This window comes from Trachypithecus francoisi, unplaced genomic scaffold (genome assembly GCF_009764315.1).
Source record: "Trachypithecus francoisi isolate TF-2019V2 unplaced genomic scaffold, Tfra_2.0 Lachesis_group16, whole genome shotgun sequence".
NCBI classification, from domain to species: Eukaryota; Metazoa; Chordata; class Mammalia; order Primates; family Cercopithecidae; genus Trachypithecus; species Trachypithecus francoisi.
Genome location: NW_022681461.1, coordinates 74,479,703 through 74,496,228, shown reverse-complemented (window position 1 = coordinate 74,496,228; position 16,526 = coordinate 74,479,703). Strand labels below are relative to the sequence as shown.

The window sequence follows — 16,526 nt, the reverse complement described above, 5'->3', positions numbered from 1 at the left end:
TTTTCTTCTTTTTGTAAATTTTTTTTTTTTTATGTTTAGCATCACAGAGAATAGAGACTTCAGGCATTTGTAAATTAACATGAACTTAACCAATTATCTCCTGATAGCTAGAAAAGGAAAAAAACAAAAACAAAAACATGATGATCTTGGGGGCAAACTGCTACCTGATAACCTATGCATTTTTAAATGCTGCTACAAAAAAAAAAAAAAATGCACACATCCTAAGGAACTAAATCTACTAACCTCTACAATCAATGTGATACATGGTTTATCCAATCTTGACAAAAATCCTCGGGATCACCAATGGTATGTTCATCCACTCGTACAAATGCAATTGTATAAAGAATCTATTATTTAGAACCAAAAAAATACAATTAACAGACGTATATGCATAGCTACCATGTTAAGAAAAAAGTAAAGCACTTTTCATTTCTTGTTAGATCTTTGATGCCCTGCTTTGCAAATTCAGTATGAGGAAAAAAAATTGTAATGACTACCAAATTTGAGAAAGAATAAGGCATATGTCCACAAACCAAATTTACTGAGAACATGCTAATACTTCAAAAAATACACTGCTAATCGTTCGCTGAAGACTTAAAATCTCAAATACTAATGCAACATATTTTATCATATAGGTATATGTACATATATCATAAATATATAAACTGTTAAAGTTAGACGTGTTTCAATTATACAATAGTTTTATAAGCAGTGTTACTAAACATGTATACATGTTTTTAGCACATTACATATGAGAACGTAAATGGCTAACAGACATAACCCTGGCCACCGCTGTCCTCTCTTAGCATTTTTCATCTCCTTTCTCTGATTATCTTCCTCTCACTCTTAAATATGTATATGCATGGCCCCCAGTCAGCTGCCTGTGAAGAATATGCCCATTCCCACAACTCTACCATGGGAATCATTCCCACGCTATCTCCCTAGCTTCAGAACCAAGGTTTCCACACACCTGCAATCCATGTGCCAAGATGTGCTATCTCTTCCCATTCTTAAAACAATCCTGGCCAGACACGGTGGCTCACGTCTGTAATCCCAGCACTCTGGGAGGCCAAGGAAGGCAGATTGCTTGGGTACAGGAGTTCGAGACCAGCCTGGGCAACATGGCCAAACCCTGTCTCTACAAAAAATACAAAAATTAGCCAGGGGTGCTGGCGCCCACCTGCAGTCCCAGCTACTCAGGAGGCTGAGGTGGGAAGATGGATTGAGACCAGGAAATTGCGGCTGCAGTGAGCCGAAATCATACCACTGCACTTCAGCCTGGGTGACAGAGAGAGACCCTGTCTCAATAAAAAACAAAGAAAAAAAAAAAAATCTTGTAAGTTTTATTATCTCATTTTACAGATGAGAAAACCAAGGCCCGCAAGTTAGGTCCCTTGTTCAAGAACACAAGAAGTATCAGAATCAGGATTCAAAACTGTCTCTGATTCCAATTCCAGAGGTTTTAGCCACTACTCACAACAGTCTCCCTAAACAACATGGGGCCTCAATAACTCAACCCATTCATTCAACAAATAATCTTTCTGCTGAACACAGACTACGTATCTGTGGAATCTGTTCTCTCTTTTCTTCACTTTCCTAAATCTGTCTAGAGGCTGCACTCTCCCTTACTCCTCCCACCTTCTAGTCTCAGGTCAGATTTAGATTCATCTCTAACTCCTTCCTTCTTTAATAACCCTCATCTCGTTAGCCAACAATTTCTCCCTATTTTAGGGATTTTAGATTATATTAACTCCTTGCCAAATCCCCTTCCACTGTCCCAACTCAGACCCTAAGTTTCTTTTTACTTGGCCACTGTGATACCCTCCTAATTAGTCTTGCGGCTCTTGGTCTCAGGATCCTTGCAATCAGTGTTACACCACTGCCATCTGCTACCCTTATAAAACAGACCTACTCATGTTACGCTCCTGCTTAAAAGCTTTGATGGTTCTCTACTGTCTATAGAACAAAGTCCAAACTAGTTCTGCTGGCATTTCTACAACACATTGGTCCCAACCTATCTCCACAGCATCATCTGCTATTATACCGTACCACACCAAAAATAATAATTTATAAGAGCTTAAGTGTTTATACAGTACATTTTCACATACATTAATTCTAACAATACTATGAGTGATTCTTGTCATTCCAATTTTATGAGGAAGAAACTGAGACTTGCAAAAGTAAGGTAATTTGCCCAATATCCCAAATCATAAAGGCAGCATGGGCCAGGTCTCAAACCACACAGCTAATCCCCTTTCCCAGTACTTCACACAGCACCCCCATTCCCATCACAACAGACTTACTCAGCGGTTTTTGTTTTGCATATTTTCTTATCTCCATGTCTCAGCTCAAGCTATTTTTCCTTTAGCCTCAAATACCATTCTCATTTCTTGAGGTTTCCAAAGAACTGTGTTAGGCAGTTTACTTACCATGCTTTGTATAAGTTATTTATATTTGCATATAAATCTGTCTCTGCACTGAATTATAAGCCCTCTGAGGACAGCACCATACATTATTTACTCAATTTTAAAAGTCTGCTTATTGAATTGAAAAAATATGTGGGCAAAACAAGCCATATAAGATGGGAAGCATCAAGGCCAGGCCTGAAACGAGATCTCAGCAACAGGGATCAAACCATCTGAGAACACTGGCAGTGACCTGACTTCAATTTTAACATCTATCGTCTGAACAAGGTCAATGCTCCTGTGCCAACTATTCTCACTGACACTGGCCTTCATTACGTATTATAGTTTAGTGAAAGCATAATTCAAAACAGAATGTGGTGGGCCGGGTGTGGTGGCTCAAGCCAATATGGGAGGCCGAGGCAGGCGGATCACTTGAGGTCAGGAGTTCAAGACCAGCCTGGCCAACATTGTGAAACCCCATCTGTACTAAAAAATACAAAAAGTAGCCAGGTGTGACGGCACACACCTTGTAGTCCCAGCTACTCAGGAGGCCGAGACAGGAGAATCACTTGAACCTGGGAAGCAAATGAGCCAAGATCGTGCCACTGTACTCCAGCCTGGGCGACAGTGAGACTCTTGTTTAAAAAAAAAAAAAAAATCAGAATGCAGTGAAAGTAAAAAAATCAGAATGGAAATTAATTTTTTTTTTTTTTATGGAGACATAAACAGCTTACATGGAGATGATTAGCATGATAGGGCCTTTTTTTTTTTTTTTTTTTTTTTTTTCTGAGACGGAGTCTCGCTCTGCCACCCAGGCTGGAGTGCAGTGGCCGGATCTCAGCTCACTGCAAGCTCCGCCTCCCGGGTTTACGCCATTCTCCTGCCTCAGCCTCCCGAGTAGCTGGGACTACAGGCACCCGCCTCGTCGCCCGGCTAGTTTTTTGTATTTTTAAGTAGAGACAGGGTTTCACCGTATTATCCAGGATGGTCTCGATCTCCTGACCTCGTGATCCGCCCGTCTCGGCCTCCCAAAGTGCTGGGATTACAGGCTTGAGCCACCGCGCCTGGCCGGAAATTAATTTTTAAAAAATAGAACTTTGGGAGGCCGAGACGGGCGGATCATGAGGTCAGGAGATCGAGATCATCCTGGCTAACACGGTGAAACCCCGTCCCCATCTCTACTAAAAAATACAAAAAAACTAGCCGGGTGAGGTGGCGGGCGCCTGTAGTACCAACTACTCGGGAGGCTGAGGCAGGAGAATGTTGTAAACCCAGGAGGCAGAGCTTGCAGTGAGCCGAGATCCGGCCACTGCACTCCAGCTTGGGCGACAGAGCGAGACCCCGTCTCAAAAAAAAAAAAAAAAAAAAAAAAAACAAATATCCGTGGCCATTTTCCATCTTAACTTTCCGATTTGGTTAAGTAACCAAAATGTAAATGACACAGGCTTGCCTTGGCCTTTCTACAAAGATCAGCTCAGAAGCCTATATTCTGGTCATTTAAGCAATCAGCTCTTAGGGGCTATTTCACCATGGCCACAGAATCATGTTCAACACACAGCTTCCCACGTCTCATCCTCTAAAAGAGTCACCAGGAGTCCCAGCACTAGCAGAGGCTCTCTCAGAAGACACCTGACATGCTGATTATCTGGCCAACTTTTGCAGCTGAAGTTTCCCATAGCTATGTCAAATGGTCAAATTGAATAGTGCATCCTTTAAGATTACACGTTGTTGCTCCTTCGTGAGTTGCCTTTATCCCAACGAAGATCAGATTCTAAGGATGCCTTACTTATAATTATAAAGACCAGAAATACAAAACCACTAAACAGCTGACCAGGTGAAAAGTCTCAAATGCTTCCTTCCCTGTCAGAAATCTCTCAAACCACTGCTGAAATATTAACTATAATGTCAACTTTTCCATAAAGTGGCAGAAGATAATATTAGCAGAAAAACTAGCCATATGTCTTGCACTGAATTTCTTTTCATTTGCAATAGTCATAATCACTCTAAGCATAAGAAAAGAAAGCTACAGGCTCTGACCTTAACTAATTTACAAACTAGATTTCAGAACTGCCTTTAACAGTCAAAACTAATAGTTTTCTTTTTTGGCAACTTACTCAAAAATCTACTATGTTCTGTTCAACAACATCAGAATATTTTTTTCTTTTTTCTGAGATGGAGTTTCACTCGTTTCCCAGGCTGGAGTGCAATGATGCGATCTCAGCTCACCACAACTTCTGCCTCCAGGGTTCAAGCAGGAGTCTTACTCTGTTGCCCAGGCTGGAGTGCAGTGGCACAATCTTGGCTCACTGCAACCTCTGCCTCCCAGGTTCAAATGATCCGAGTAGCTGGGACTACAGGCATGTGCCACCACAACCAGCTAATTTTTGTATTTTTAGTAGAAACAGGGTTTCACAATGTTGGCCAGGCTAGTCTTGAACTTCCGACCTCAAACCTTAGGAACTCCAAACCTCAGCCTCCCAAGTAACTGGGATTACAGGCATGCACCACCATGTCTGCCTAATTGTGTATTTTTAGTAGAGATGGGATTTCTCCATGTTGGTCAGGCTGGTCTCGAACTCCCAACGTCAGGTGATCCACCTGCCTCAGCCTCTCAAAGTGTTGGGATTAAGCGTGAGCCACTGCACCTGGCCTTTTTTTTTTTTTTTTTTTTTCCTTGAGACAGAGTCTGCTCTGTCACCCAGGCTAGAGTGCAGTGATGCATTCTCAGCTTATTGCATCCTCCAGTTCCCGGGTTCAAGCAATTATCCTGCCTCAGCCTCCCAGGAGGCCGGGACTACAGGCACATGTCAAAACACCCAGCTAATTTTTTTGTATTGTTAGTAGAGATGGGGGGTTTCACCATGTTGGCCAGGCTGGTCTTGAACTCCTGCTCTCAAGTTATCCACCAGCCTCGGCCTCCCAAACTGCTGGGATTACAGGTGTGAGGCACCGCCCAGCCCCGACTGCCACATTTTATACACTAAAGAAGGTTCTTGGCCGGGCGCGGTGGCTCAAGCCTGTAATCCCAGCACTTTGGGAGGCCGAGACGGGTGGATCACGAGGTCAGGAGATCGAGACCATCTTGGCTAACACGGTGAAACCCCGTCTCTACTAAAATATACAAAAAATTAGCCGGGCGAGATGGCGGGCGCCTGTAGTCCCAGCTACTCGGGAGGCTGAGGCGAGAGAATGGCGTAAACCCGGGAGGCGGAACTTGCAGTGAGCTGAGATCCGGCCACTGCACTCCAGCCTGGGCGACAGAGCGAGACTCCGTCTCAAAAAAAAAAAAAAAAAAAAAAGAAGGTTCTTTCTGGATACTGTGCCTGGCCCCAACTGCCACATTTTATACACTACAGAAGGTTCTTTCTGGATACTAGTTAGACACGAAAAAAAAAAAAGCCATCTTGATCTTGTTATGAGCTATATATTCTCCCATGCAGGAATAATACAGTAGTAGTAGGGCAGAATTAATACAAATTTTGGAATCAGAGAATCTAAGTTCAAGTTCTAACTGTCTAAGGAGGGTAGCTCTACCCCGAAACAGTAACAGTACCAAACTCACAGGGTTGTTTTGAGAATTCAATTAGTTGATACATGCAAAACAATGAGAACACACAGTAAACACACAATACATAAACAGCTTTACCATTATTCTATTATAATCACTGACTCAAACATGAAGTTTGTGAAAGGATAACAAATGCTGACAAGTCTCAGCCCAAAAATAACCCGCCTATTTTTGGCAACCTTTTTTTTTTTTTTTTTTTTTTGAAACAAGGTCTCGCTTTGTCACCCAGGCTAAGCACAGTGGTATGATCTAGGCTCACTGCAGTCTTGACTTCCTGGATACAAGCCATCCTCCCCACTCAGCCTCCCAAGTAGCTGGGACTACAGGCACATGCCACCACACACAGCTAAATTTTGTATTTTTTGTAGAAACAGGGTTTCACCATGTTGCCCAGGCTGGTCTTGAATTCCTGGACTCAAGTGATCTGCCCGCCTCGACCTCCCAAAGTGCTGGGATTACAAACTTGAGTCACCACATCCAGCCTTCTGGAAACTTTCATGCTCAATGATATTACTCAAAAAAATAAACAAATAAATAGGCCGGGCACAGTGGCTCACGCCTGTAATCTCAGCACTTTGGGTCAGTGTGAGACCAGCCCGGCCAACATGGTGAAACCCCATCTCTACTAAAAACACAAAAATAAGTCGGGCGCAGTGATGCGCGCCTCTAATTCCAGCTACTCAGGAGGCTGAGGCAGGAGCATCTCTTGAACCCAGGAGGCAGAGGTTGCAGTGAGCTGAGATTGCACCATGGCACTCCAGCCTGGGCAACAGTGAGAGACTCCATCTCAAAAACAAATAAACAAATAAATAAATAAATAAAATAAAAGAGAACCCTAACAGTCAATTTTGCTTCTCCTACAAAGTGTGGTAGCAGACATAACTGAAAGTTGCAGATTTCATTTAAATTGATGTGACGTAAATTACTTCAAATGCAAGAGGGAAGATGTTCACTTGAAATCTATAGAAATGCAGTTTTGCCGGGCGCGGTGGCTCACGCCTGTAATCCCAGCACTTTGGGAGGCCGAGACGGGTGGATCACGAGGTCAGGAGATCGAGACCATCCTGGCTAACACAGTGAAACCCCATCTCTACTAAAAATACAAAAAAATTAGCCGGGCGTAGCGGCGGGCGCCTGTAGTCCCAGCTACTCGGGAGGCTGAGGCAGGAGAATGGCGGGAACCCGGGAAGAGGAGCTTGCAGTGAGCCGAGATCGCGCCACTGCACTCCAGCCTGGGGGCAGAGCGAGACTCCGTCTCCAAAAAAAAAAAAAAAAAAAAAGAAATGCAGTTTTACCAGCTACACATCTCAAAATAACAGACCCGGGAATCACAGACGACATTACTTTAGTATTATCCATATCATACAGTCATATATTTTGGTCCTTACTTATCTGTTTACACATATTCTTCCTCTTCCTCAATAGTACTGTAATTCCTTTGGCGGGCTTTGGTGTCTCTTTTGTACCCAACAGCAACGATAAACAACAGTCAAACGGTTGGATTAAGGTAACATCTAGCTGAGAATCTGGCAATGCATCTGATTTGAACTGTTCATCACGCACACTCTGACCATGGTGCAAAGAGGTAAGATGGCCTCAAGGATGGCTGTGAGTGCATACTAGAAGCTGAGGACACGGGGACTACTTTCCAGCTTCAGGATCCAGGGGTAGGCTAAGAAGCCTGTTTCTCTCTCCAAAAAGCAGCAATAATAATGTTACCTACCTTTCAGGGTCATTCTGAGGAAAAATACATGCAAAGCATTTAAAACAATGCTGGTGCTGAAATATTTAGGGGGAAGGTGTGTTGATGTCACCAATTTACTTTGAAATGCATGAAAAAAATGGAGTAGTAAGTACTTAATACCACTGTGCACTTAAAAACTGTTAAGGGAGGCAGGGCGCAGTGGCTCACACCTGTAATCCCAGCACTTTGGGATTACATGGGAGGTCATGATCAGGCAGATCATGAGGTCAGGAGGTCGAGACTAGCCTGGCCAACACGGTGAAACTCTGTCTCTACCAAAAAAAAATTAGCCGGGCGTGGTAGCGAACACCTGTAATTCCAGCTACTCAGGAGATCGAGGTAAGAGAATCGCTTGAACCCAGGAGGTGCAGGTTGCAGTGAGCCAAGATCACGCCATTCCACTCCAGCCTGGGCGACAGAGCAAGACTCCGTCTCCAGAAAAAAACAACAAAAGAAAAATTGTTAAGGTGGTAAATTTTATGTTATGTGTATTCTATTACAATTTTTTTTTAAAAGTTAACAATTAACAATTGGCCAGGTACGGTGGCTCACGCCTGTAATCCCAGCACTGTGGGAGGCCGAGGCGGGTGGATCACGAGGTCAGGAGTTCAAGACCAGTCTAGCCAAGATGGTGAAACCTCCTCTCTACTAAAAATGCAAAAATTAGCTGGGTGCAGTGACAGGCGCCTGTAATCCCAGCTACTCAGGAGGCTAAGGCAGGAGAGCTGCTTGAACCCAGGCGGCAGAGGTTGTAGTGAGCCAAGATGGCGTGCCACTGCACTCTAGCCTGGGTGACAGACTGAGACTCCGTCTCAAAAAAAAAAAAAAAGTTTAACAATTTTTAAAAATCTACTGAGATGGACAAATGACGAAGTTTGCTATAATAGTAAATATCATAAAGTTATTCGACTATCAATTGCAGAATCTAGGTGGTGGGTACATGAATGTTCACTTTCAACTTTTCTGTGAGTTTAAAGATTTTTTTTTTTTTTTTTTTTTTGAGACGGAGTTTCGCTCTGTGGCCCAGGCTGGAGTGCAGTGGCCGGATCTCAGCTCACTGCAAGCTCCGCCTCCCGGGTTTACGCCATTCTCCTGCCTCAGCCTCCCGAGTAGCTGGGACTACAGGCGCCCGCCACCTCGCCCGGCTAGTTTTTTGTATTTTTTAGTAGAGACGGGGTTTCACCATGTTAGCCAGGATGGTCTCGATCTCCTGACCTCGTGATCCGCCCGTCTCGGCCTCCCAAAGTGCTGGGATTACAGGCTTGAGCCACCGCGCCCGGCCTAAAGATTTTTTTTACAATAAAATGTCAGTGGAAGAGAACAATGCTGGCATCTAGTAGTTTGCTTTTACTATGATCTACTAGTCATAAATAATAGAAAATATTTGGATAATTCTCTTTTTTAGTAGAATTCTTAAAAGCACTTCTTTTTTTTTTTTTTCTGAGACAGTCTAGCTCTGTTGTCCAGGCTGGAGTGCAGTGGCACGATCTCGGCTCACTGGAACCTCCACCTCACAGGTTCAAGTGATTCTCCTGCTTCAGCCTCCTGAGTAGCTGGAACTTCAGGCACGTGCCACCACACCCGGCTAAATTTTGTATTTTTAGTAGAGACAGGGTTTCACTATGTTGGCCAGCCTGGTCTTGAACTCCTGACCTCAGATGATCCACCCATCTCGGCCTCCCAAAGTGCTAGGATTACAGGTGTGAGCCACCACACCTGGCCAAAAGCACATTTTATCAGCATCTCCTATTTTATTATAGCCATTCTAAAACTAAAAGTGGTTTATATGAAACTTCTTAACCAGTGTACACATATATGCTTTCAAGTTAAATTATTCTAAGATATCAACTGCCACGTATTCAGTCTCTCATGAAGAAATACAGAAACCAAGTCCACAGATATCTGCGGCTGATGACTGACAATTTAACTGAACAAAACAAGGAGAAGGCAAGGATTGAAATTATTTGTTCCTGCCGGGCGCGGTGGCTCAAGCCTGTAATCCCAGCACTTTGGGAGGCTGAGATGGGCGGATCACGAGGTCAGGAGATCGAGACCATCCTGGCTAACACGGTGAAACCCCGTCTCTACTAAAAAATACAAAAAACTAGCCGGGCGAGGTGGCGGGCGCCTGTAGTCCCAGCTACTCGGGAGGCTGAGGCAGGAGAATGGCCTGAACCCGGGAGGCGGAGCTTGCAGTGAGCTGAGATCCGGCCACTGCACTCCAGCCCCGGCGACAGAGCAAGACTCTGTCTCAAAAAAAAAAAAAAAAAAAAAAAAGAAATAACTTTCCATTAGCTACTAGAGCCAGGAAATCCCTTACCTAACAGCATCTTAACCAGTACCTGAATGTACAGAAGCACACTGCATAGACACAAATACTTCAGCCACTTCAGAATATCCAATTCTTCCTCTAGTTTTGTTCCCCATTCCTGCTAGCAATTCAGACTTTAATGTGTTTGGTGCTACAACAGGAACTCAGATGTCATACAGCATAGCAATTGAAAAAAAATCAGACCACCTCACACCTATCAGAATGGTTACTACTGACAATACAGGTAAGTGTTGGCCAGGATGTAGAGAAATTAGAACCCTGTGTATTGTTGGTGGGAATGTCAAATGGTACAACAACCACTGTCGAAAACAGTACAGTGGTTCCTTAAAAATTTAAAACTAGAATTATCACATGATCCAGCAATAACATTTCTGGGTATGTACCCAAAGAACTGAAAGCAAGGTCTCAAAGAGATATCTGTACACCCATGTTCACAACAGCATTATTCCCAATAGCTAAAACGTGGAAGGAACCCAAGTGTCCATAGACAAATAGATGGACAAGGAAATGTGGTATATACATACAAGGGAATATCATTCAACCTTTAAAAGGAAGAATTCTGACACATGCAACAACATGGATGAATCTTGAGGACATTATGCTAAATGAAAATAAAACCAGTCACAAATTCTGTATGATTCCATTTACACGAGGTACGAAGAATACTCAAAATCACAGGGACAGAAAGTACAATGATGGTCGCCAGGGGCTGAAGGGAGGAGGGAATGGAGATTTGTTGTTGAACGGGTATCAAGTTTCAGTTTTGCAAGATGAAGAGTTCTGGAGATGGATGGTGGTGATGATTGCACAACAGTGTGAATGCACTCAATCCCACTGAACTACACACTTAAAAATGGCTAGGACGGGAAATTTTATGGTACGTGTATTTTTATCACAATTAAAACAAAACATGGAACTGATCTCAGAAGGCCTGGTGGTGCTTCCACGTGGAACCGACAGAAGAGCAATCTATTTAGCCGGCTTCTATCTCTAATCGCACCATGAGACCTTGTCTCCTCCGACTCTCCAATCTGCTCAGGATCACACCAAGTGTTTACTTCCGCTTCAAAAAGAGCAAACAGTACTCTTGCTCCACCAGTTCTGTGTCAAAGCAGCAAGGAACTTAATCTCTCCAAACCTGCCTCCTCTTTAAAACAAGGATAATTCCTACCTATCTGCCTCACAAGGTTGCTATGAGGGCAAAAGTGAGATCATGTATATAAAAGTGGCTTTAAACTGACAACCACCAGAGAAACATACATTACGTGTATAACTACTTTCATATGGAAATTCAGAAGCGGCTTTAACAACATAAGCTTCAAAAAGCTTGCAACACCTCACCCATGCTTTATTCCTTTATTCCATTTAAAACCCATATCATCTCCAAATAACACCTTTCTTGTTTTTGCCATAAACTGAAGGGCAGCATTGAGGGAGAAAAAAAAAAGGAAAGAAAGAAAATCCTTGGGTGGAGAAAAAAAAAAAAACACACTCAAAACGCAATCAGAAATTATCTCACATGTCCTATGTCCTATGAAAATTCGGTATTTATGATCCCAGCGTGGGCCCGCGGCGGCGCCCCGGAACTACACTTCCCACAAAGCATCGAGGCGAACCCCGGCGGCGGGCGGGGCGGCCTGGGATTCAGGGTGACCACTGCTCTCCCCAGACAGGGACCGCCGTCCCCGGGAAGGCTGCACCGCGGACGATCGAGGGGGCACTAACTCTCCTTTCTGAAAGCGCTGTCACCCCGTGGTTTCTCCTGCGGTTCGACCGGCGACCCTCTCCGCCCTCCCTGCTCCACCTGAGGGTCACCCCGCCTATTCGTGACCTTTCGGCTGATTTCTAGTGTCACAAAAAGGCACCTTCTCCCCCTTCCCGAAAGCTCCATTTCTAGAACTCGCCCAACCGTCGGGGACCGGGTGCTAGGCGGGGTCAGACGGGACGGGCGGACACTGCCCGTCACCCCGGGGCTCCGGCCCTCCCGCCAGCCGAGGCTCGGTGGGCAGGGGGCCGGGCTCCCCCTACCCCGGGCCAGGGCGGATCGCGGGCAGAGGTGGCTCCGCCTGGGGCTCCAGTTTCAATTTCGCAACGTGACGGTGCAAACCTGAGGCCTACAAACGCCAGCGGCGACGGTCCGCGCCCCGCCCGCCCGCCAGGCCCGGGCGCCCCAGCTCCCTGCACGACGCGGCCGCCGCCCGCCCACCGGGCCTGGCGCCCCAGTCCTCCAGCCCAGATGCGGCCGCCGCCCCCCGGCACCGCGCGGCGCCCGTTCCGGCTCGCGGCCCCAGGTTCGGCCGCGGCACTTACTCAGCTCATCCTGGGAGGCGGAGGCGGCGGCCGCAGCCATGTTGCGCCGGGGAGGGAACGAAGGAGGGGCTGGGGGGAGCAGGGCGCGGCCGGGGGGCTCGCGGCTCGCGGTGCTGCAGGGGCCGCAAGCCGCCTCCGGTCACTCGGCGCGAACCGCGCTGTGCCTCGAAGCCCGCCCGCCGCCGCCTGCGTCCTCCGCGTCGCGAGCGTCGCTCTTCGCTGCCCCCGCGAGCTTGCGACTCGGGCGCTCCCGCAGCCTCGCGCCTCTGCGGAGCCGCTGCCGCTGCTGCTGCCGCCGCCGCCGCCGCCGTCGTCTGTGCGGCCGAATTCCCGTGCGCCAGGCCCGCGCGGCGGCTCTGCGACTTCGCGCGGCGCTCGCCCAACTCACGCCGGTTTTATATTTAGAAAGAGCTGAGCCATCCTCCCAGCGGCCCCCCCGCCGGGCCCCTCGCGCGCCCGCCCGCCCTCGCTCGCTCGCGGCTCGTCCTGCCCACCTGTCGCCGCCCGCCCCGCGTGCGCTCCCCGCGCGGACTCGGCACGCGGCGGCCTGTGCGGGCGGCCCGGCCTAACCGCCCCAGCGCGCGGGCAGAGCCAACCCACCGCGGCTCCGGCGCGGGCCTCTGACCTGAGTCGGAGCCGGTCTCCATGCCGCGGACGCTACACTCGGCGCGGCGAAGTGAGGGCTGTGGAGCAAGGCGTTCAGCGGGCCGGGACCCGGGGAGCCGCGCGCCGCAGTCCGTGAGGGGCTGGGCCGAGCGGACCCAGGGTGCCCTAGCGGCTGGGGGAAATCCTCGAGGCGGGGCCGGAGCGCCCTTTTCCGAGGTCTGCGGCTGTCACGTTGGCTGGGCCCGACCTGGGGAAACACGCCTGTCCAAAGGAAGAGACGTGGACTCAGAAAAGTAGAGCCAGGCTCGGAGTCGGCGGGAGGAAGCCCCGCCCTGCGCCTCCCGCCGAACTTCTCGGCCCCGGCGCTGACTCAGTACCGGGCGAGTCCCTGCGCCGCAGCGGCCCCTGACAGCCCCGTCCTGGTGTGGAGGTTGCTGGTGCTCCCAAAACGGCTAGCGGGAGCAGGGGATCCACTCAGCCCTGCAAAAGTTAGATGAGCCAAGATTCCTAAAGTTCACATGGAAGTGTCTATGCCTGTGTGAGCTTTGAGATTTTGTTCAGATACCCTACTTTTTTTCGGTCACGAGAGTGATTTATTTTCGATATGCTCATTTTAACTTTCTGCCTTCGCTTTGTCCGTGAGGTCATGTACACTTGCAAAATGAAATTCAAATTCAGGGGTTGCATAATTGCTGTACTTTAAGTGATGATACTGTCATAACAAATTAGATACAAGATCAGATTTTTTTTTTTTTTTTTTTTTTGAGACGGAGTCTCGCTCTGTCACCCAGGCTGGAGTGCTGTGGCCGGATCTCAGCTCACTGCAAGCTCCGCTTCCCGGGTTCATGCCATTCTCCTGCCTCAGCCTTCCGGGTAGCTGGGACTACAGGCACCGCCACCTCGCCCGGCTAGTTTTTTGTAGTTTTTAGTAGAGACGGGGTTTCACCATGTTAGCCAGGATGGTCTCGATCTCCTGACCTCGTGATCCGCCCGTCTCGGCCTCCCAAAGTGCTGGGATTACAGGCTTGAGCCACCGCGCCCGGCAGATACTTTTTTATATAAGAAGAAATCAAGTCTTAAATGGATTGAAATTGCATTTATTTCTTAAAGTAGAAATCTATAAAGCCCTAAGTAATGTCTTGAAAATGGAATATGTGTCATTCCTGTTGTAACAGGCCAAGTACAAGGTATAACACTGAAGACATTTTTATTTCCTTTATTGTTTTTATTGTAGAAATTATACATGATCTTGGGCCGGGCGCAGTGGCTCACGCCTGTAATCCCAGCACTTTGGGAGGCCGAGGCTGGTGGATCACGAGGTCAGGAGTTCGAGCCTGGCCAACATGGTGAAACCCTGCCTCTACTGAAAATACAAAAATTAGCTGGGCGTGGAGGCGCGCACCTATAATCCCAACTACTCGGGAGGCTAAGGCAGGAGAATCGCTTGAACCCAGGAGGCAGAGCTTGCAGTGAGCCGAGATCGCATCACTGCACTCCAGTCTGGGGGACAGAGCGAGACTCCGTCTTGAAAAAAAAAAAAAAAATTATACATGATCTTTGTTAAAAACATGCAAATGATTTGGAGTATCATAAAATGAAAAGTGAAAGTCCTTCCTCCTAGCCCCACCATCCCACTCTGCAGAGAAATTATGACTAACAGTTAAGTGTGCAGAAGACCTTTTCTCTGGACACATATATACAGCCCCATGTATGGCTTTGATGGGGACAGGTTTCATACAATAAAGTTCTGGATCAATTATTCCTTCAAACACATTGTTCCATGTTAATTCAAAACACTACACTACCATCACCCTTTTTTGTTTGTAACTTCATAGTACACTAAGTTAACCAACCCCTTTTTTCATGTACGCCCCTCTTTTATTTGATGTTGCCTCCAAAATAAATACACAATGAACTACTTACAAACAATACAGAGGTGTATACAGGTCTTCCCCCAACTCCATACCCACCATCCCCCTCATCCCACTCATGCCTATAAATAATCTCTGTTAACAGTTTGGTGCATTCAACCTTTCCTGACTATTTCCATGACTACAGAAAGTAGCTGCACCAAAGACTGGTTTGGGGAAATTTGACTTCCCATAATCTCAAATGGATCCTTCTAAAGCCACCCCAGATAAATATGGAATCTAAGTAAAAAAACAATGGGTTTGTTTTTTATTTTATTTTATTTTACTTTATTTTTATGTATTTATTTATTTATTTATTTTTGAGACGGAGTTTCGCTCTTGTTGCCCACGCTGTAGTGCAATGGCACGATCTCAGCTCACCGCAACCTCCGCCTTCCGGTTCAAGCGATTTTCCTGCCTCAGCTTCCCAAGTAGCTGGGATTACAAGCATGCGTCGCCGGCTAATTTTGTGTTTTTAGTAAAGACGGGGTTTCTCCATGTTGACCAGGCTGGTCTCCAACTCCTGACCTCAGGTGATCCACCCACCTGGGCCTTCCCAAGTGTTGGGATTACAGACGTGAGCCACCGTGCCCGGCCATTAGGCAATTTTAACCTCCAGGCAAGACTAGTTAACAAATCTTTAGTTCCTCCTATGTAGAAATTCCAGGTTCTCTGCGTGTACAAATCACATGAATGTGTGTATGCAGATTTTTGTTAGTTTTGACAAAAATGGAACTCTACTTCCCATATTATGTAACATTATCTTTTTGCCAAATAATATATTACAGGTATCCTTTCATATCAGTAATGATAATAATGGCTAATTATGCCAGGCACCATTCTGGTGTTTTACTTGGATGAATTCATCTCCTCCCCACAAAAATCTTATGAAATAGGGATTTTTATGGCACTGGATGGTTGAGGAACACATCTAATGTGCCACAAATGAAAGGAAGTGCTGGAGCTGGGATTTGAACCCAGGCAGTGTGGATCCAGAGTCAACTTGCTTAATCACTAGGATCAGTATGTACAGAACTACCTCTTTTTGTTTTTGTTTTTGTTTTTGTTTTGAGATGGAGTCTCACTCTGTCGCCCAGTCTGGAGTGCAGTGGCGTGATCTCAGTTCACTACAACCTCCTCCTCGTGGGCTCAAGCAAACCTGCCTCAGCCTCCCAAGTAACTGGGATTACAGGCGTGTACCACCACACCCAGCTAATTGTTGTATTTTTAGTAGAGATGGAGTTTCACCATGTTGGCCAAGCTGATCTCAAACTCCTGACCTCAAATGATCCCCACCCGCCTCGGCCTCCCAAAGTACTGGGATTAGAGGCATGAGCCACTGCGCCTGGCCTTTTTTTTTTTTAATGGCTGCATGATAAGAACCAACAAAATGTATTTAACCATTTCCCTATTGATGAGCAGTTAGGTTGTTTACAATTTTTTACTATACAATACTACCATAAAACATTCTTATATATATCTTTATGTAATCATACATTTCTATACGTAGACGTGGAATTGTTAGGCAAAAAAAGGTCTTAAAGTCTCATTACATACAGTAGTTTATAGCAACTTACAGTGCTACTTCTGATCACTACTGTGTGAAGCTCTGAGCTTTTTTATACTTGCTTCTACCATCAAACTACTTATA

General features: G+C 46.4%; 1 protein-coding gene across 4 annotated transcripts in view; it reads right to left on the bottom strand.

Annotated features, from left to right (window-relative positions):
* ECPAS (Ecm29 proteasome adaptor and scaffold) overlaps positions 1 to 13,296 on the bottom strand; it is a 131,019-nt gene extending 117,723 nt beyond the window's left edge. Inside the window, exons 1-2 of one of the 4 annotated variants that reach the window (XM_033237834.1) lie at positions 12,985 to 13,252; positions 244 to 347 (exon numbers count right to left, since the gene is read on the bottom strand). In XM_033237834.1, coding sequence (XP_033093725.1) covers positions 244 to 265 — 22 coding nt within the window. In that variant the 5' untranslated portion in view covers positions 266 to 347; positions 12,985 to 13,252. Of the gene's footprint in view, positions 1 to 243; positions 348 to 12,359; positions 12,777 to 12,984 lie in introns of those variants that run through there. The other 3 variants (XM_033237833.1, XM_033237832.1, XM_033237831.1) reach the window with 3 other exon arrangements.
* Between the last annotated feature and the right edge of the window lie 3,230 nt (positions 13,297 to 16,526).